At 42.8% G+C, this 20091-nt stretch overlaps 1 protein-coding gene across 6 annotated transcripts in view; it reads left to right on the forward strand.

The window, feature by feature from the left end:
- Positions 1 to 886: 886 nt before the first annotated feature.
- LOC125126369 (F-box/LRR-repeat protein 21-like) overlaps positions 887 to 20091 on the forward strand; it is a 35577-nt gene continuing 16372 nt past the window's right edge. The window contains exons 1-7 of one of the 6 annotated variants that reach the window (XM_047778679.1): positions 919 to 1014; positions 1471 to 1538; positions 4570 to 4665; positions 7267 to 7636; positions 8084 to 8206; positions 11548 to 11719; positions 13598 to 14583. In XM_047778679.1, coding sequence (XP_047634635.1) covers positions 4583 to 4665; positions 7267 to 7636; positions 8084 to 8206; positions 11548 to 11719; positions 13598 to 14241 — 1392 coding nt within the window. In that variant the 5' untranslated portion in view covers positions 919 to 1014; positions 1471 to 1538; positions 4570 to 4582 and the 3' untranslated portion in view covers positions 14242 to 14583. Of the gene's footprint in view, positions 1015 to 1470; positions 1539 to 4569; positions 4666 to 6029; positions 6161 to 7266; positions 7637 to 8083; positions 8207 to 11547; positions 11720 to 13597; positions 14584 to 20091 lie in introns of those variants that run through there. The other 5 variants (XM_047778683.1, XM_047778684.1, XM_047778680.1 and 2 more) reach the window with 5 other exon arrangements.

The following is a 20091-nucleotide window of genomic DNA, read 5'->3' on the forward strand; positions in this document are numbered from 1 at the left end:
CCCGCGGCATATGGAGGTTCCCAGGCTAGGGGTCAAATTGGAGCTGGAGCCGCCGGTCTATACCACAGCCACAGCAACGCGGGATCGGAGCCGCGTCTGCAACCTACACCACAGCTCACAGCCACGCCGGATCCTTAACCCACTGAGCAAGGGCAGGGATCGAACCCGCAACCTCATGGTTCCTAGTCGGATTCGTTCACCACTGCGCCACGATGGGAACTCCCAAAGTATGTACAGTTTATTCTGTCAACTATACCTCAGTAAAGCTGAGGTTAAAAAAAAGTATGAGAGGGAATCTACCTGTGTTGATAAAAAAACTACGTCCATGATGTAGTAAGCAAAAGAATTTCCAAATATTATATATAGTTTGATTTCAGGTTTTTTTTTTTTTCAAACCAGCAAATTACTGTTACAAAATTCTTGCCCCTCACTGGATACTTTTGTGTATGTACGAAAGGTCTAGTAATTTACACAATGAACAGTGGTTATCCCCAGGGGATGCGATGTGGCACAGGACAGAGACGTGACGTGTACATATTTAACACTGAGTTGTTAATACTTTTGATATTTTGTTTCAAGTACTTGCATGTTGTTAATAAAGGGTGCCCATGCCGGAGAGGTTAAGTTCTAGGAAACTGGAACCATGAATTCACTCCCTGTCAGAGAGGCTGGTGGCCAGGTTCCCGGAGATCTAGGACAAAGCCAAGAGTCAAACCTCCAACTCTCCACCCCAGATGGTACCCCTGGGCGCCCTACGCTGAGGCGCGCTCCCGGCCCCGCCTCCTTCCCGCGAAAACTGGAGCCGCGCGCATGCGTGCGGGGGCGGGGCCGGGGGCGGGCCTGGGGGACGCCCGGGGGCTCGGGGGTCTCTGCCCCCCAGCCCAGCGCCCAGCGCAGCCGGCTCCGGGGCAGTCACCTCGAGGGGCGACGGGGCGGGCCGGTGCCGCCGCCGCAGCAGCCCGGCCGGCCGTCGCCGGGGCGCGCGTGGAGAGAGGCGCGGCTGTGTGCTTCAAGGTAGCCTTGCCCTCTCGGGGCGTCGTGGGCTGCGGGCGAGGATGGCGCCTCCACTGGCTTCGAGGAAGCCGTGGGCTGGGTGGGGGTGTGGGAACCGGGGGCCGTCCGAGGCAGGGAGGGGGGATGTGGGGACCCCGGGCAGAGACCCCACTCCGGCCCGAGGCCCGGCCGCCCGGCCAGCCCCCACCCGCCCCTGTGACTTGTCTCGAGGCGGGTCTTCCGCGGGGTTTTACAACTTTGGGTTGCCGGTGTCTTCCCGCTGTGGTTTTTCTCCAAGGCACGACTGGGGACCCAGGGTCCCCAAATGCAGTCATTTTGTTCATCTCTGGAGAGTAACCTTTCTCTCAAATGCGCTTTAGTTGATGCTTGGCATAGGTATGGTTACAGACAATGTTACGTAATTACTGATACACGCGGTCGGTTTGGCAGGACTTTTTCAAGTGTTCTCATTTTCAGGAGGATCGTGTCAAGAGTTTCTATTGAAAGAAGCATATCCGGGAGAAAAGCAGACTCAAACCTTTCCTGTGAGTTGTAGGAATCTCTATTCTTTTAGATGTCCTGGTTTTGTCTCTAACACATGTGCCCAGAAAATTTCCCAAAATCTAAAGATGAAAAATTTATTATTTTCTCGGAAAAAATGCTGCAAAGTGCCTTCTGGAACCCTTTGTATTTATTGTTCGATCCCTGGGTGTACCCAGCGCTAAGCTGGGGCTCTCCCGGGTTCAGGAGGCTTCCCTGCAGAGGGCCTGGCTTGGTGTCCTCACCCCGTTTCTCTTCCAGAGTCTGAAGGAGAGGTGGGAGGGGTAAGAGAGGGGAACAGCTGCTCCCCCACCCCCTTTCAAAGGTTTAAACAGATCGCCCAGTTCAAGTTCTGTTGTAACCCTCTCCTTGCATCTCAAAGGTGTTTTGAATCCACAGTTTGAAAACTTTAGTTTCCATGAGTCATTTAAAAGCCAACATACTTGTTTTAAAATTGAAAGTTTTTTTTTTTTTAACATATATATCTTAATACCACAGAGAGACCATTGAGGGTGTATAGAAAATTGCTAAATAAATGAAAAAAATGTGAGAACACCAAAAAGTTGACAGTCACTACTTTAGGAAAGGTTTGATGTAAATGCTAATTGTTTTTGTCTCATTGAAACCTTGATGTTATTTTGCTTTGACTTTCATTTTTGACAATCGTAGATTTTAGACGTAGACGGGAACTGACAGGTCATGTGGGCTGCAAAGAACTATATTTTTCACAACATCCCCGAAAAGTTGTACCTTGTCCTCTGTTTGGATGATGTTGAGTGGGAGGATTTGGCCCCTTAGTACGCTTCACTCTTCTATAACAACTCTGTGTGTTTCAAAGCCATAGTTTGGAATAAATCTTGATCGCTCCTGTCCAGGCCCCACTTCCCTGGTCATTGCACTTGATGACTGGGGTTCAGGCCCCTTAGTGGGGGGCCACCTGTCTGGTGGCAGCAGTCTGGTTTCTCAGTGTGCCACTTGAGAAACGTCGCTTAGACAAAGAACATTTGCTTGTTATTTCTGTTCGTTTTCCTCTTGCTGCTTCCAACCAATTTGTCTAACCTTTCAGATAGTTTTGAATCCTTATTCTGGTCTCTGTAGTGTTACACAATATTTCTAGTGTTGTGAATGTTAAAAACGTGAAACTTAAAAAAAGTGCCATTTGTGTATTCATTTAAACAACCTGGAAAAGCCTGGTGATAGGGCACAAGACAGCTGTTTCCACTGCTGCCTCGAGGCTGACTTTGGAGGTCCAGCCTTTTGTTGAACCTGTCTTTGATTCTCTTGCCCTTATGAATACCGTGGACGATTTCTTAGATACTTTGAGAGGATCTGACTCACGTGGTTACCTTTTCCACCAAGTTAGCAGACACAGCAAGAAAGGAAATTGGGTTCGGGCGATTAGTGAAGCCACCAGGTGGACCTGGAATTCATCATTACAGTCTTTCCCAAAGGCTCACAAACCTGGTTCCCGCCCTAGAATTGTGACCCATGTCAAGCTCGCTCGTCTCTCCCTTTTCCGAACTGTGGCTTATCACCTGATGGGGTCCTGGACTGTGGTTTTGCTTTTTACCAGCCCTCATCATTTCAGATAGTAACTCTGAAACAGCAGTGAGGTCCCTTCCACAACCATGGAGGTAATTCATCTGCTCCTAAAGACTCCAAGGAACCGATCTGAGTTAGGGTACTTAGGCGCTGCTTTCTCATGGGTCTTAGATGGTGAGTTCCCCTTCATATGCCCTTCGCAGCTCTCTTCAGGATGCTCTAGTGAAAAGAACGGCCTGCACACACACAGAATGAGCCATATTGATAATTCAATAGAAGAGTTTCTCCAGGAAATAAAATTGTGTTATTAGGGAAAGTCCCTTGGCTTGTTTTTCTCCCATGTGTGTACCTGGGAGAAGGTGTACCCGATGGCCCCCTTCTGCCTACCTCTGGGTTGAAGTGTAAAGGAGAGAGAGCTGTCCTTGCCGCTATCTGGGAAGAGAGTGGTTTGGATAATAGTGGAACAGCACTTGGCAGTGGGGAAACCGCCTCATGGATCCTGAGCTCTAATCCGTGCTCCCTCTGTCTTCCAAAGTTCTGTTTTAGGAGTTGGATTCAGAGAGAATTTGAGAGCCGGCCGGAGGCAGTAGAGATTTCAAAGAAGTTTTTAATGGATGAACAGGTGGCCTCCTTCACCTCCGCTGTGTAACTGAGTTAGGCTCACAAAAGCCATAGAATGTGTTTATTTATTTATTTATTTATTAGGACTTTCATTGATAATGCCCAGGCCCTGAGTTTTATCTAGATATAGACCTGTTATTATTATTTTCTTCTATGTCCATAGCCTGCTCCTAACTCTGATAAGTCACTGGGCCTAAAATTGATCAAACCTCAGAGAGAACATGAATCAATCGATTATGAATGAATCAATTACATCTATCCATATAAGGAAATAATTTAAAAGCCACTGAAGCGTATGTTAAAGCAGACATAGTCAAACAAACTGCATTCATCTGGGAATGATTAATAATAAAAGTTATGTCTGCTTGTTTAAGTATTTTGGTTATAATAGTAGTGGTGTTACATGCTGCTAAAATGGGAACTAAAAGAATCACACAACCTTTAAACAAATAAGTGCAATCATAGACTACCTTAAATGTTGTGCAATACCTCCCGAAGAGCAGGTGCTGTAGCTCAGTGGAAGAGCACTGGTCTTGTAACACCTCCCCATGTATGTTTACCAAAATGTGAATTTTCAGAGCCCTTTGGCTGTTGGGTCCCCATCCTTCTCTTTGGAGTAGAGCTTTACGTGTAATTCCTGGCAGATGTTTCAGTGTTTCCAGGAGCCAGGGTCGTGTGGGGTGTTTTTGTTGTTGTTGTCTTTAAATGGCCAGGTTTTCTTCTGAGTTGGGAAAAACCCTCTGGGAATCAATAATTCCTTGACGGAAACTTTCATCACATGCAATGATATGTAAATACCCTGAGCATAAAAATTACTCGATTTTTACTTCTGCCTTCTGATGAATGTGTTTTTGTGGTGTTTTGCCAAGCTAGGAAGAGAAATCAGATGGATGGCGGTGAGTACCCCCTGGCAGCAGTTACTTCATTTCGTTCATTCAGAGTGAACTCTAACTTGGAAGCCTCCTTTAGGTAAGAAAGTCGGTAGTTTGGAAAAGAAATGATCACCTTTGAAAAAGGGTTATATATGTGTTTAGGCTGGAGGTTTTTTTTTTTTTTTTTTGTCTTTTGTTGTTGTTGTTGTTGTTGCTGTTTCTTGGGCCGCTCCCGCGGCATATGGAGGTTCCCAGGCTAGGGGTTGAATTGGAGCTGTAGCCACCGGCCTACGCCAGAGCCACAGCAACGTGGGATCCGAGCTGCGTCTGCGACCTACACCACAGCTCACGGCAACGCCGGATCGTTAACCCACTGAGCAAGGGCAGGGACCGAACCCGCAACCTCATGGTTCCTAGTCGGATTCGTTAACCACTGTGCCACGACGGGAACTCCTAGGCTGGAGTTTTTATATCAAGGGTTTCAAGCTAATAAAGATCAGTGTGGCTTGCATTTGAAAATATATTTTACTGATGCCCATGGCTGTCAAGTTATTTTATATAAAATTTTTGATTTATGGATGGATTTTATACTCTGAACATGAATGTACATGACATAAAAGAAAATTAAGATCTTAGTTTTAAAAGAATTATTGGGACCTAATGTTCTTATGGTGATTCTGTCAGTTAATTGGCAATGTAATGATTTTAATGAATAGTTTTAATATCCAACCCATGTTACATGCAGTCACATTTAATATATAGCACAATCCCTTTATTTAGAACTGTGAGGCAGTTTTCTAACTGCTTTTTAAGTGAGGGATTGTACCAGGGATAACTTTGGTTTTTTGTAGTACCTCAGTGAAATTTTAATTATCCATTCTGTGGACTACCAAATAATTAATTATGAGCAAAATATTAATATATGTACACTAGGAGTCCCGTCGTGGCTCAGTGGTTAATGTATCCGACTAGGAACCATTAGGTTGCAGGTTCGATCCCTGGCCTTGCTCAGTGGGTTAAGGATCCAGCGTTGCCACGAGCTGTGGTGTAGGCCGGTGGCTACAGCTCCGATTAGACCCCTAGCCTGGGAACCTCCATATGCCGTGGGCGCGGCCCTAGAAAAGGCAAAAAGACCAAAAAAAAAATATATGTGTGTGTGTGTGTGTGTGTGTGTGTGTGTGTGTGTGTGTGTGTGTACACTCCGTAACAGAGTTAGGAATCTAAGGTCCATTCCTTTACCTTCTCTGGGCCATCGTATTGCATCGTGGGAAATTAGCCCTTTAAAATAGCCTATGCTTTGAATTTATTGCTGTCCGAAGTTTCCTATATTCTACACTGTCTTGCTCAGTTATGCATGTAAGTGGATTTAGTTGGATTAAAATACATGTAATAGCTCTTTTGCTTGATGCTTGAGATACATTTTTCTCCCGTACCCTAAAGACGACCTTTCATTTTGTTCAGTGACTTTGCAGGTTATTCCTGCTTCTGGAATCCAGCGCTCTCTTGTGATTAAGAAATGTTTCACATCAGCCAGAGTGACTCACAAGACAGAGATATTTACATATTAAATAGGCATTTCCTTAGATGTGAAGGTATGTGTTCATGATGACACGAACCCTTCCACACATACGTTCCTAACGGGCAAGGGTGAAAGGGAAACGGAATAGTCAACCAATGTTAAATGAAGTTCAGAACCCTTCTTAGCATTATTTTACCCCTCAAGTAATTGTATGCTTAAAATACTTTGGATTCTTATGTAAGATATACGTACAAGGTAACCCTATATACGGGGTCGTATCTAGGCCTGAGGTGTCTTGGAACTTAATTGTGTCTCAAGCTAATACTTGGAGCGTGATCCTTTTGTTGTTGTTGTTGTTGTTGGGGAAGAATGCTCATTCTTCTCTTCTTTTACATTGGCTGGTGAGAGCCTGGTGTGCTGCTCACACAGCCTCTGTCCCTGCATCCAGCTTCTCTGGCGCTCCTCTGTCCTGGGTCTCATCTGAAAATTGTCATTGTCACAGGTCATTGGATCTTTTGTTAGAATTGTGCTCGAACTGGGGTAACATCATAAAATTTGTTCAGGAAAATGCATCGGACAGTCAAACATCAACGGCCGTAGCATTTATTGAGCACTTGCTATGTGCTGGCACTGAAGGTACTTTAATCTTCCCAACAAGCTGAGGAGATCCGTAGTGCAGTTCTCCCTGCTTTTCAGATGAGGAAACTGAGGTTTATGTTAATTTGCTCAGAGAGCAGAGAGGAGACGTACCCAGATCAATGCTTTTCATTATGTTTTACTATCTCCCAGACCCCCGGGAGTTCTTAGCGCAACTGTAAGGTGGTAGTGCTAATACAGCCTGGCACAGACACTGCTTCCTTGGGCCTCTCCTTCTGGAAGTCTCCCCAGCCACCCTGGCCCACATACAAATTCAAATACACAGCATTCTCTTCCTCTTCCTTTGCAGCTTGTCCCAGTTTCAGTGATGGCATTTACCACTGCATCTCACCACCCCTCTTATTTCTTTCCGTATCTCTAGCACCTAGAAGTAACGATTCCTGCCTGAAAGTGGACGATTACTGTTAAAATTGTCTTAAGCTGTTTTTCATTTTCTAATGTTGTTATTCCCCACAATTAAAGCACACGTATATGATGGCAATGTGGGATAAACGATCACTTCATATTTTTTAATGTTTACAGAATGAAGAGGAACCATTTATCTCTTGTGAATAAAGTTGTCCAGGCTTCACCACCAGTGAAGCAGCCAAAACTTGAGTCCTGCTCTTCTTTCGACCAGACTCATGTGTACACTGTCCTTCTAGACTGGGGGAGTTTGCCTCACCACGTAGTATTACGTGTGTTTCAGTATCTTCCTTTAATAGATCGGGCCCGGGCATCTTCTGTGTGCAGGAGATGGAATGAAGTTTTTCATGTTCCTGACCTTTGGCGCAAGTTTGAGTTTGAACTGAACCAGTCAGCTACGGGGTCGCATTTGAGCTCCCCTCATCCCGATCTCATTCGGCAGATCATTAAAAAGCACGCCGCCCATCTCCAGTATGTCAGTTTCAAGGTAAGAAAAACAAGCCTTCGATAGAAACAGTGGCTTGTGTTTTATGAATACTTTTGTACAGCTCCATCACTGTCAGTGAATTTTGCAGCATTCTTATTCCAGATGATGTCCTCTCCACCTGTTGTTACTTGCACAGATTTACATCCAGAACTTGAGCTTTAGCTGAATAGTTTAAACTTCACTTTCCTTCATGTGGATGCCGCTGTGAAGAGTCAGATAATTGTACAAGATTTGAAAGTGTGACGCACTTAGAAAGTTCATCTGTCATCATCTCTGTTTCTCACTTTTCATCTGACATAGTATGTAGAGAGAAACAAATAGTAATTTATTGTATAGCTGAAAGGGAGAAGTACAGTCTTGCAATTGAATTCTATTAAATAATTATATTGCCAGAAACTTTCTGATAAGTGGTATGCAGGAAATTCAGACTTTAAATTGTCTTCGTAGGTTGATGGTAGTACTGAATCAGCAGAAGCTGCCTGTGATATACTTTCTCAGCTGGTGAATTGTTCTCTCCAGACCTTGGGCTTGATTTCAACGGCTAAGCCAAGCTTTATGAATGTGTCAAAGGTAAAGACGATACACTTTTTTGGTGAGAGCTGCTAAAATTCTTAAATGTTGGAGCTCCCTGGTGGCTCAGCCGGTTAAGGATCTGACATTTTCACTGCTATGGGTCAGATTGCTGCTGTGGCATGAGTTTGATCCCTGGTCCCAAAATTCCTGCATGTCGTGGGTGTAGCCAAAAAAAATTCTTGTAAAAACAATTCTTTTCATAAAAACAGACCATAGCCCTACTTATAGTCAAGGAATTATTTAAAGCTGTTTTCTAGGGACTAGTAATTATTTTGGATGAAATAGCTTATTCATGGTTTCATTGTTTAGCTGTATTTTGTAATTTGAATAACCGTTGCAGAGTAGAGGTCATTAGTATAAAATTCAGTTGTTCTACTTCAGGTTTTCAAGTGCCAGCAGTTACTTTGAATGTAGAGCATCTCGGGCCAATTAGTGGATGGTTTCTGTAATTCTGTAATCTTTCACTGAAGGTAGCACAATGTAATTTTAAACTGAATGTCCTATACGGGTAGGATGATGTTTGAGTCCTTAGAGTAGAAATTCCAAAACCGTGGCCTAAAAACCATGAGGTATATCTCTCTTGCAGTAAAGAAATTCGTAGGTGCCACAGCCCACAGCTGGTATGAAGTTGTTTGGAACCCAGGCTCCTTCCAGGCCCTCCATTCTCTCCACAGTGTTTTCTTCCCTTTCAATGTCCACGATGGTTTTCTGAGCGCCAGCCCTCAGGAGCTTGTTCTAGACAGCTGGGTGGAAGGAATTGGGAGGAAGAAGGATGTGCCCTTTCTGTTCAAGCTCTCAGTACCACATCATGCTTCCGTCTGTCTCATTGGCCAGCTTAGCCCAGTGGCCACACCGCATGTCTCGGAGGCGAAGAGAGTCTTCTAGCTGGGTGGCAATGTGCCCAGGTGAAAATCAGAACTCTGTTACCAAAGCAAAAAAGTTGGAGGGTTGTTAGGAAGCAACCACCAGTCTCTGCTACCGATGCTAATGCCTGTCTGCTCTTCACTCAGGCTTCTGCTCAAAGGCCTTTCCTCAGAGAGGCCTTCCTTTTTTTTTTTTGGTCTTTTTGCCTTTTTCTAGGGCTGCTCCCGTGGCATATGGAGATTCTCAGGCTAGGGGTCTAATCAGAGTTGTAGCTGCTGGCCTCCGCCAGAGCCACAGCAACAAGGGATCCGAGCCGCGTCAGCAACCTACACCACAGCTCATGGCAATGCCAGCTCCTTAACCCACTGAGCAAGGGCAGGGATCGAACCCGCAACCCCATAGTTCCTAGTTGGCTTCGTTAACCACTGCACCACGATGGGAACTCCAAAGAGGCCTTCCTTGACCATTGTTGCTGAAATAGCACCCACTTCTCTAGTTACTCTCTAATGTTTTATAGTACGTTCTTTTCTTTCATGCATCCGTCCTTGAAGTTAACTTATTTAACATGTTAATTCTCTTCTCCTCGAAGGCAAGGATTCTATTTTATTTATCATTATAAGCCCAGAATTAGAATAATGCCTGATGTGTAATAAGCACCAAAGTATCCATAAAACCGGCTGATGGAAATCTTCCTGCAGAAGAGGTTAGACACCTGGCAGCATCCTCTTTCTCAGAAACTGGATCACGCCTGTCTTTTAGCAAGCATTTCTGCCGGCCTGTTCATCTGTTTAAGGGACATGCTAGAAAAAAATGGGTCATTTGGGGATTTGAGTAATCTACATAATCAGATGAAAACTCACTACTTCTAAATAGTTTTGTCCTTGTTTATGAGCTAGGGAATCAGATTAACCTGAAATTCTTAGATTCTGAGCTGTCTCTCATGTTGCACATTCGTTTCCAAGGCCAGCTTCTAGAGTAGCAGGTGCAGTCACCCAAGTGAGGCACCCGTGGTAAGCAGGCTTCATTTACACTCTGCCTCCACAGCAGAAAGAGAGAGCGGTGGCTTCTGGCAAAGTTGTGGATTTCTCTGAACCTCAGTTTTTTCATTTGTAAGTGGAGAGAAAATAATGGAAAAATACAGCATTTTGCTAGACATAAGAAATGCCGAACGAATGTATTGTTACTGTAATGAAATATGTTCGGTAATGCTTAAATATGTCCTTCACACAGCTTAAGAGAGTCCATTGAGAATTGATTAAAGGGAAATTAAACCTTATATTTCTTAAGGAAACAGAGTGATGTATGTCTCTTTCTCTGATAACTTTTTACAGCATAAAATTTAGGTAAGAGGTCTCGTCATCCACCATTTAAAAATTTGTATTAATTAGCTTACAGTTAGTATAAACCATTGTTTGCTTATAAATGTATTAAAATGTATAAGCAAGTTGGTACCTCTACTAGGGACAGTAGAGCTTCTGAGAGAATCCAAATTGATTTTGAAAAAGGAAAACTGATCATCCATGGATTTGGTTTCCAGACTGTTTCCAAAGAGACTGGATTTGAAACCTTGTGAAATTCTACCCATTTTGAAGTCCAGCTATACATAAGCTCCTTAGTTTGTCAATGTTCAAAACATAGACGGTTTTCAAAACCTATCTTTGGTGAGGTAGTGTGCTCGCAAAAGTTTGTCATCAAAGACTGTGACATCATTTATTCATCAGCAGTGACTATTGACTTTTTGCTAAGTGCCAGATAATATTTTAGGTCCTGGAAATACAGGAATAAATAAGACAGGTCACAATTCTGTTTCTCCCGGGCCAGGAGGTTGAATGGGTCCAGATAGTACCATTTTAGACTTTGTGAGTCACCCAGTTCTTCACCTCTCCTGCTGCAGCACCGCCTCCTCCAGCATTGTGTGTGCGAGCAGACATGAACAGACATGAATGGCATAAAGCAGACACAAAGGAAGCAGCATGACTGTGTTAGTCAAGCTTTGCTTATGGACACGGGGAGAGTTTCATGTAATTTTCACATATCACAAAGTATTACTCTTTAAAGATTTTCTTTGAATCATTTGAAAATGTAAAAACCATTCTTAACGCATGAGCCATACAGAAACAGCCTGTGGACTGGGTTTGGCCAGGGGACCACAACTTCCCAACGTCTATTTTAGGAAATAAGTGTAATGATATCCTTTTAATATGGAAAAACCAATCCCTAAGATTGCAAATAATTGGAGGACGTGTTTCTGAAATATTTGAAACTTCTTTCTTTTTTCACCACTCCCTTTATCAGTTGTAAACGTATCATGTCTTTTACCGGCTCATGGCGCTTTAAAAGACAGTAGTGGGTGGATGGCTCTTATTATGTCATTGGAAGCACAATTGATAGAAATGGTTTTAATAAATTGCTTAATTGAAGCTATAGATTTTTAAATAATGTTCTTATGATTTTTTTTCTTATTGCCATGAAAGTCTCATTTTGTGGCAGCACTTACAGTTGTTATTGTCAACTCAACATCATCATCATCAATCAAAATTGAAGACACACCAGCGGATGATCCTTCTTTGAAGATTCTTGTGGCCAATAACAGTGATACTCTAAGACGCCTAAAAATGAGTAGCTGTCCTCATGTTTCATCGGATGGTAGGTTATATTTTTTTAAGCGTGTATGATGTGTTTTATTATGTTAATAGTAATAACACAATTTCCTATTGAAAACGACATGCTTGTGAAACATAATCCATTAATCTTTTTTGGAAAGAAGTCGTTTTTTCACTTATTTTTTAATCGATGTACAGTCGATTTATAATGTGGCGGTAGTTTCTGGTGTACAGCAAAGTGATTCAGGTATTCTTTGACCTTACGGTTTGGTGGAGAACATTGTGTAGAGTTCCCTGTGCTATACAGTAGGGCCTTACTGTTTACCATTCTGTATGTGATAGTTTGCATCTGCCCGTCCCCAACTCTCCAATTCATTCCTCCTCTGCTCACCCTTCTTTCTCCCTGGCAGCCACAAGTCTGTTCTTCGGGTCTGTTAGTCTGTTTCTATTCTGCAGATAGGTTCATGTGTGTCGTGTGTTAAATTCCACATATAAGTGAAATCATGTGACCTTTTCTTTCTTCTTCTGACTGACTTCACTTCATGTGATAATCTCTAGGTCCTCCCATGCTGCTGCAAATGGCATTATTTCATTCTTTTTTATGGCTGAGCAGTATTCCGTTGTGTATATGTACCACGTCTTCTTAGTCCCTTCGTCTGTCGATGGGCATTTAGGTTGTTGCCACCTCTTGCTGTTGTAAACAGTGCTGCTGTAAAGATCGAGATGCACATATCTTTTTGAATTATAGCTGTGTCTGGATGTATGTCCAGGCGTGGGATTGCTGGGTCACGTGGCGATTCTATTTTTAGTTTTTTGCGGAACCATCCTACTGTTTTCCAGGGTGGCTGCACCAAAATTTACATTCCCGCCAACAGCGTAGGCGTGTTCCCTTTTCTCCACACTCCGTCTAGCATTTGTTGTTTGTAGGCTTTTTGATGATGGCCATTCTAACTGGTGTGAGGTGGTACCTCATTGTAATTTTGATTTGCATTTCTCTAATAATTACTTACGATGAGCATTTTTTCTTGAGTCTGTTGGATATCCGGACGTCTTTTTTTGGAGGGGTGTCTGTTTAGGTCTTCTGCCCATTTTTCGGTTGGTTTTTTTGTTTGTTTATTGCTGAGTTTTATGAACTGTTTATATAGTTTGGAAATTAATCTCTTGTTGAGCACAGTGTGTGTATATATTTTCTCGCAGTCAGTTGGTTGTCTTTTTGTTTTGTTTATGCTTTCCTTTGCTGTGCAAAAGCGTCTAAGTTTGATTAGGCCCCACTTGTTTGTTTTTTCTTTTATTTCTATTGCCTCGGGAGACTGACTTCAGAAACCATGGGTACAGTTTATGTCAGAGTGTTTTACCTGTGTCTTTATAGGCGTTTTATGATGTCATGTCTTATATTTAAGTCCTTAAGTCATTTTGAGTTTATTTTTGTGTATGGGGGGGAAGGTGTATTCTAACTTCATTGGTTTATATGCAGCTGTCCAGCGTTCCTAACTCTGCTTGCTGAAGAGGCTGTCTTTTCTCCATTGTTTATTCTTTACTCTTTTGTCAAAGATTAGTTGACCATAGGTGTGTAGGTTTATTTCTGGGCTGTCTGTTCTGATATATATGTGTGATTTTTGCCAGTACCACAGTGTTTCAGTTACTGTAGCTTTGTCATATTGTGGAAAGTCTGGGTTATGCCTCCTGCTTTGTTCTTCAAAGGAAGTCTTGACGTGCAAGCCAAATACAGTTTAAGTTGCTTCTCCTAAAAGTGTTTTAGTTACGTCTGTTTTCACATGTCCAGGTGTCCATCTCTTCAGAAGTTGTTAGATGTCTATTTCCGCAATGAATGCATAACTCTTATCAAACTTAAGCTTGTGAACTGTTGTCCTAGCATCCGTGCTCTGTGTTCGTAAGAATTTTTTTCCCCCGTTTCCGGCAGGGATCCTTTGTGTGGCTGATCATTGCCAAGGCCTTAGAGAACTGGCACTGAATTATTCCATGCTCAGTGATGCACTTCTCCTGGCACTTTCACGTGAGACGCATGTCAGCCTTGAACATCTTCGAATAGATGTTGTGAGTGAAAATCCCGGACAAGTTGGATTTCCTTCCATTGAAAAACAAAGTTGGCGTGCCCTTACCAGGCGCTCGCCGGCAGTTAATGTTGTTCTGTACTTCTTTTTGTATGAAGAGGAGCTGGAGACCTTCTTCAGAGAAGACACCCCCGTTACGCACCTTTATTTTGGTCGTTCAGTAAGCAGAGCGGTTCTAGGACGGATAGGTCTCAACTGCCCTCGGCTGATCGAGTTAGTAGTGTGTGCTAATGGTCTTCAGGCGCTTGACAATGAACTTATTTGTATTGGTGAACACTGTCACAGCCTAACAGCCTTGGGCCTCAGCGAATGTGAAGTGAGCTGCAGTGCGCTCATTGAGTTTGTCAGGCGGTGCGGGAGGAGGCTAACGCAGCTCTCTATAACCGAGGACGTTTTGACCCCTGATGGTGATTACAGCCTGGATGAAATGCACACCGAAGTCTCCAAACACTTGGGAAGAATATGGTTCCCGGATGTCACGCCTCTCTGGTAATGGACTGCCAAAGATGCTTACCTTAAAAAAATAATGGGAATAATCAGGAAGATTAGCTTCTTTCTCTCTGTGCAAATGAAAATTTTAAGATGCGTTGCTGAAGTGTTTTAGGTAAAATATATTCTTGTTCGCAGACTGTCTTCATGTGATTACAGCAGACATTTGGAAAAGTATGAGAGATCTGCAAAGGCAGAAATTGTAAGTAAGGCACAGACACTGTTTTTGTGGATGGGATAGTGGACGTGGTAAAAACTACAGTTGGATTTTTAGGGTAAATTCCTCAGCTTGCCTTGGAAGGCGTATTTTGGCTCATTAAATAAATGTATAATATGGAGCTTTGAATCCTTTAAAATATGTCATTTACAACTTTCTATTGTTAATTGTTTCTGTTTCATCTTGGTATTAATATGTTTTACAAAATATTTAATATTAAAAACTGAGTACAATCAAAATATAGTTATGGAGGCTGGCTTAACTGCACTCCATTTTTAGCACAATATAAGATCATACTATGATTCAGTAAATAACTGAATTTCCGGTGCACTTGGATTCCTGCTTTATTGTATTAACTCAGGAGGAAGTGGGCGTTAGATTAAAATTAAATAATATAATTCATTTTATAAAGATCCCGTGCTTGCTAATTGGTTAAGTACCCTCCCGAGATTAAGAAGTAAATTTTTCGGAGTGTGGGAGGGAATCAGCGTTTACTGAATATATTTGTGAGGTGTCTGACCCTGTGCCAGGCCCTTTGCAGAAGTGATCTTATAATTTAATTAGTAACACAGCTGAAACGCTTTAATGGAGACCATCCATCCAATGACCCGCAGACCCTGCAAGGCCTGGCTCCTCCCCGCCTCTTTGCCCTCCTTCCCTCCCACCAAGCTGCCCTTTGCCCTCTGCCCCCCTTCTCTTTCAGTTCCTTAAGTGCTGTGCACCCTCCAGTCAGAGGGCCCTTGTGCATGGGCTCCTTTCTGCTTCAGCTGCTCTCTTTGCCCCCTCAGATCTTTCCTTTGGATGCTGTTTCCTCAGGGAAGCCTCCGTGACTCCCAGCACTCCGATTTCCCTTTGCGGCACTTGGCGCTGCTGTAATTTGCTGCTTGCTTGCTTCTACCATTGCACCACAGGCTCCATCACTGCAAAATCAGTGTTGGGTTTTATTCACTCTTGTATTCCCCCCAGCATCCAGTGTAGTATTTAGCACATATTAGGCATTCAATAAATTTTATTTTAGGGACTTTCTTTTTCAAACTTGTTTCTCAAAATCCTGCCCCCACCCCAGGATCTTAAATTTCTCAGAAATCAGTTAGATTAAAAAATAGAAGTATGTTCATTACTTTCCCGTTTTGCATATTTATATAGGAAGAAAATTTTTTTAATATCCTCGATTAAGAAATACAAATATACTGTGCTTTTTAAATGGTGATTTTAAAACCTAGTACAGTTCATAGCTCTTTATTTAGAGACTGTCCTTGTGCATAGACTCTTACCACTATACCGTGTTCTTTGTCACCGCGATGCTGAGAGAGCAGGCATCTCATTCACCTTTGGATTTGAAAGTCTCAGAACAATGTGTAGTACCTTCGTGCACTCTCACTGAATGCTTGCAGGACCCGTATCACTGGTTGAAAAATAAATCCCATTTCTTAGATAGTTATTACTATTGCAGACCATGTAATTTATACCTTAAGACTTCAGGAGAGGAGTTCACATTGTGGCTTAGCGGGTTAAGGACCCAGTGTTGTCTCTGAGGATGTGTATTAGATCCCTGGCCTCACTCAGTGGGTTGCAGGCCTGGTGCTTGCTGTGGCTGGGACGTAGGCTTCAGTTGCAGCTCTGATTCGACCCTTAGCCCGGGAGCGTCCATATGCCACAGGTGTGGCACAAAAAGGAAAAAAACAAAACAAGACATTAGGAGAGTGCAGAAGCAGCATATAATAGAGAACTTAATCGTAGCAGAAGTGATGTACCTGAGATGGAGGGGTCAGTCTGGTGGGGAGATCAGAGTAGTGGGAGAAGTGCTGTAGAGATAAACCTCCAGTCCCCCGTGGTGTTACTTTCCGTGTATACACCAGAACAGTAAGCCGATCGAATGCTGCTGGTATTTGCACTGGAGGATAAGGAAGCAAGGCAGAGGGGGTTTAGGGGAGGGACATGGGGGGGGGGTTCTCCCTATAGCTCATTAGCATAGAGAGATTATGAGTATCCGTGGCCTCTTTTACAGCAAATGAGAAGTTGCTGCTCTAGATAATGGTCTTTGGTGGCTTAGTAGTCAAACCGAGTTAGCTAAGTGTTATTATGACTCTTAAAGCAAAAACTCAGCGCAAAACTCGGTCACTGATCAGCTCACTGAAATGACCCCAGATGGTCTGACTTAACTAGGTTAATAAACTGAAGAGCAAAGGTTTCTAGGAGGGCCAAAAACAAGATGAGGAAATACAGAGGGTTTGTTGTTGTTGTTGTCTTCAGGGTCACACCTGCAGCATATGGAAGTTCCCAAGCTAAGGAGTCCAGTCAGCACTGCAGCTGCCAGTCTGCACCACAGCCACAGCAGACCTGGGATCCGAGCCGCATCTGCAGCCTATACCACAGCTCACGGCAGTGCCAGATCCTTAACCCACTGAGCGAGGCCAGGAATCAAACCCACATCCTCATGGATACCAGTCGGGTTCGTAACGTGCGGAGCCACAACAGCAACTCCGAAATACACAGTATTTTTGGTGCTTCATCAAGTGAAAATCTCTCCATTGTTGTAGAAGTCCATGGAAAGTTCTGCTGCCTTAAGATTATAGGAGTCTAGATAAATGACTCATGTTGATATGAGATGAATTTAGAGTTTTAGCTTTAGAAATATTTTTAGTTCTGTAAGCAAACTTTTCCTGTTAAAAATCGTTTTGTTTTGTTTTGCTTGTTTTTGAAAGTTCTGGGAAAGTTAGGATAATTTTCTGGCAAATTATAAATAGGGAGAATGGGAGAAAAGTGCTTTCGTAGGTTGTACTGAAGAGACACAAAAATTTAATTCTCAAATTTTTGTTTTTTCTTCCTTCTGAGCCTTGCTTGCCTTATTTGTATTTTATTAAATACTGGGGAGAGAGGCAGATTTAAACGTCGTATCTACTGTTAATATATGCTAAGAGAGATTAATGTCACAAGGATGTAATAATTCTTCCCTTTCTAGGCCTGGCCTCTTAAATTGGCCCCTTATCTTGTTCTTTCATTGCATTAGTTTCCTGCAAAAAAACTCAAGACATTTGCCAACTAAGAATTCGTTTTGTTCACATTATTAATGTAGTCATTAAACCTAGTATCTGATACCACAGTTTTAAGTACATATTATAATCACTTTGAATAAAGAAAAAGAAGTTATTCAGTGCTAGTCTCTGTCGTTCGAACCTTTGTAATAGTTTAGGCTGAACATTTTAACATTCAAAACTACAAGAAAAAGAAATTTAAAAAAAAACCAAAAACCCTTCTGATACAATGCACCAGAGGGCGCTCTATTGTAGTGATTCCTAAGAAAGGCGTCCTTGAGTCTAAATTTTGTGTTGCCTTTCAGCAGATAGGAGAGTGCTTGTGGAATGCTAGGCAGAAGGCAGCGTTCTGACTCTACCTCGGGGAAGCTCTCCATTCCAGGTGATGAGTCTGGTTTTTAAAACAGTCACTTCAGAGGGTTGACTGTTTAGAAGGCTAAGCATATATTTCATTGTCCAAACATTTTACAGCCCCTTTCAAAATTGCCTTTAAATTCTCTGCACTATTTCCTTTTTTCATGTTCTCAGTGGGGACACAGCTTTTGTTCTTTGACAATGAATGTAATTTTTGGAAACAACTTCAGGTTATTTGGCACGAAGGAGTTGAATAAGGTAGATGATGAAACCAGATGGTACTGAAGATAGTTTTCTTCTTTTTAACCAGAATTAAATTCTAAAATTAAATTGAATTTGCTAGCCTTGCGTTAGATGTTACAACGTGGTAGAGAACAGTAACTGGAGACGCGAAAGTACTAATTGTGTTTTATAGACTCTAACCTGTCTGAGCATCATCACGGAACCTTTCTTCTTCCTGAACACACACCTGTGGGTCCTGTTGCCTCTATAATGTCTTATTCTTAATCATAAATACTCATGAAATCACCTCCCAGCCATAAGACTACAGCGCCGATGGTAACTTAAATATTTCTTAGGATTCTTCCCTATCCATTCCTGAGATAACTAGTGTTCGTTGTTTGCTTGATTTCCTTCTTACATATTTTCACCACATATGTACATGGTCCTAAAAATTACGTTTTGGCTTTGATTGTTCTGACTTTATAAAAAGAGTATCTTGCTATATGTGATCTTTTGGGCTTTTTTGAAAACTCAAATTATATTGCTGTGATTCATCCATGTTTTTGTTTAGCTGAGGTTCATTTATTATGACTGCTGTGTACTAGTCTATTCTTGACTGAACCGCAATGTGTACGTCTTACTGTTTGCTTTGTTTTGTTTTGTCTTTTGTCCTTTTAGGGCCCCACCTGCAGCATGTAGTGGTTCCCAGGCCAGGGGTCGAATCGGAGCTGTAGCCGCCGGCCTCCACCAGAGCCACAGCAACGCGGGATCCGAGCTGCATTTGCAGCTACACCACAGCTCAGGGCAACGCCGGATTCTTAACCCACTGAGCAAGGCCAGGGATCGAACCTGCAACTTCATGGTTCCTAGTCGGATTCGTTTCTGCTGCACCGCGATGGGAACTCCCTATGTGTGTCTTCCTGTTGATGGGCAGTTGGAGTTGTTCCAGGTTTGCTATGACAAAGAGTGATATTGTGACCATTCTTATACGTATATCCTGGTGTACAAATACAGCCCAGTAATAAAGTTCAACTCATTGCATTTCTTGAGGCATATCTATACTAGGAATGGAATCATGTTATTGGAGTTTTCTGTATTCCAAAGGATTTAAACAAAAATTCCGGAAGTTGGAGTTCCCGTCGTGGCGCAGTGGTTAACGAATCCCACTAGGAACCATGAGGTTGCGGGTTTGGTCCCTGCCCTTGCTCAGTGGGTTAACGATCCGGCGTTGCCGTGAGCTGTGGTGTAGGTTGCAGACGCGGCTCGGATCCCGCGTTGCTGTGGCTCTGGCGTAGGCCAGTGGCTACAGCTCCGATTCGACCCCTAGCCTGGGAACCTCCATATGCCGCGGGAGCGGCCCAAGAAATAGCAACAACAACAACAACAACAAAAAAAAAAAATTCCGGAAGTTTCCAGAATGGTGAAGTCAGTTTACCCATTTCTCACTGACTGCCTAAAAGTGACAGAGCCATGATCTTTCTAGCCCTTTGAACATTTGTATGGTCTTAATTCCTCTTAGTACCTGTTGTCAACATGACCAGGAAATAATAATATGGACATACAATAATGTGTTAAAATAAGTAGCTGTGATAGGCATATGGCTAGATGAGGCCGACTGACTTGGTTCCATGAGATACTTCAGGTTAGGCTGGACCTCTTTCTAGTACTTGCTGTGATGCAATCTTATTGAAATCTGGACTATTCCATATTACCTGGATTGCTGTCATTCCTTACCTGGAAGATTTGCCAATCATGTAGAGTGTGGGACTGTGTGGATAGAAAGACCAGCAGATTATGTTTCACCCAAGGGAAGCCATCGCTCTCCAACTACTTGGACAAACTTAGGGCATTTCTGAAATTCTTTATTACCTTAACTCACAAGAAGCCTCCCGTTTATTCAGTTAAAATTCATCGTTTGTCTATGTGTCTAGTATTGTACTCTATTCTTATACCATAAAACCACTTCAGGCTTTTTGTTTTTCAAGCAGAAAGCTAGTTTTAGAAGGGTCAAAAATGCCATCTAGAG

Source organism: Phacochoerus africanus, chromosome 4, assembly GCF_016906955.1.
Source record: "Phacochoerus africanus isolate WHEZ1 chromosome 4, ROS_Pafr_v1, whole genome shotgun sequence".
In the NCBI taxonomy this organism is placed as follows: domain Eukaryota; kingdom Metazoa; phylum Chordata; class Mammalia; order Artiodactyla; family Suidae; genus Phacochoerus; species Phacochoerus africanus.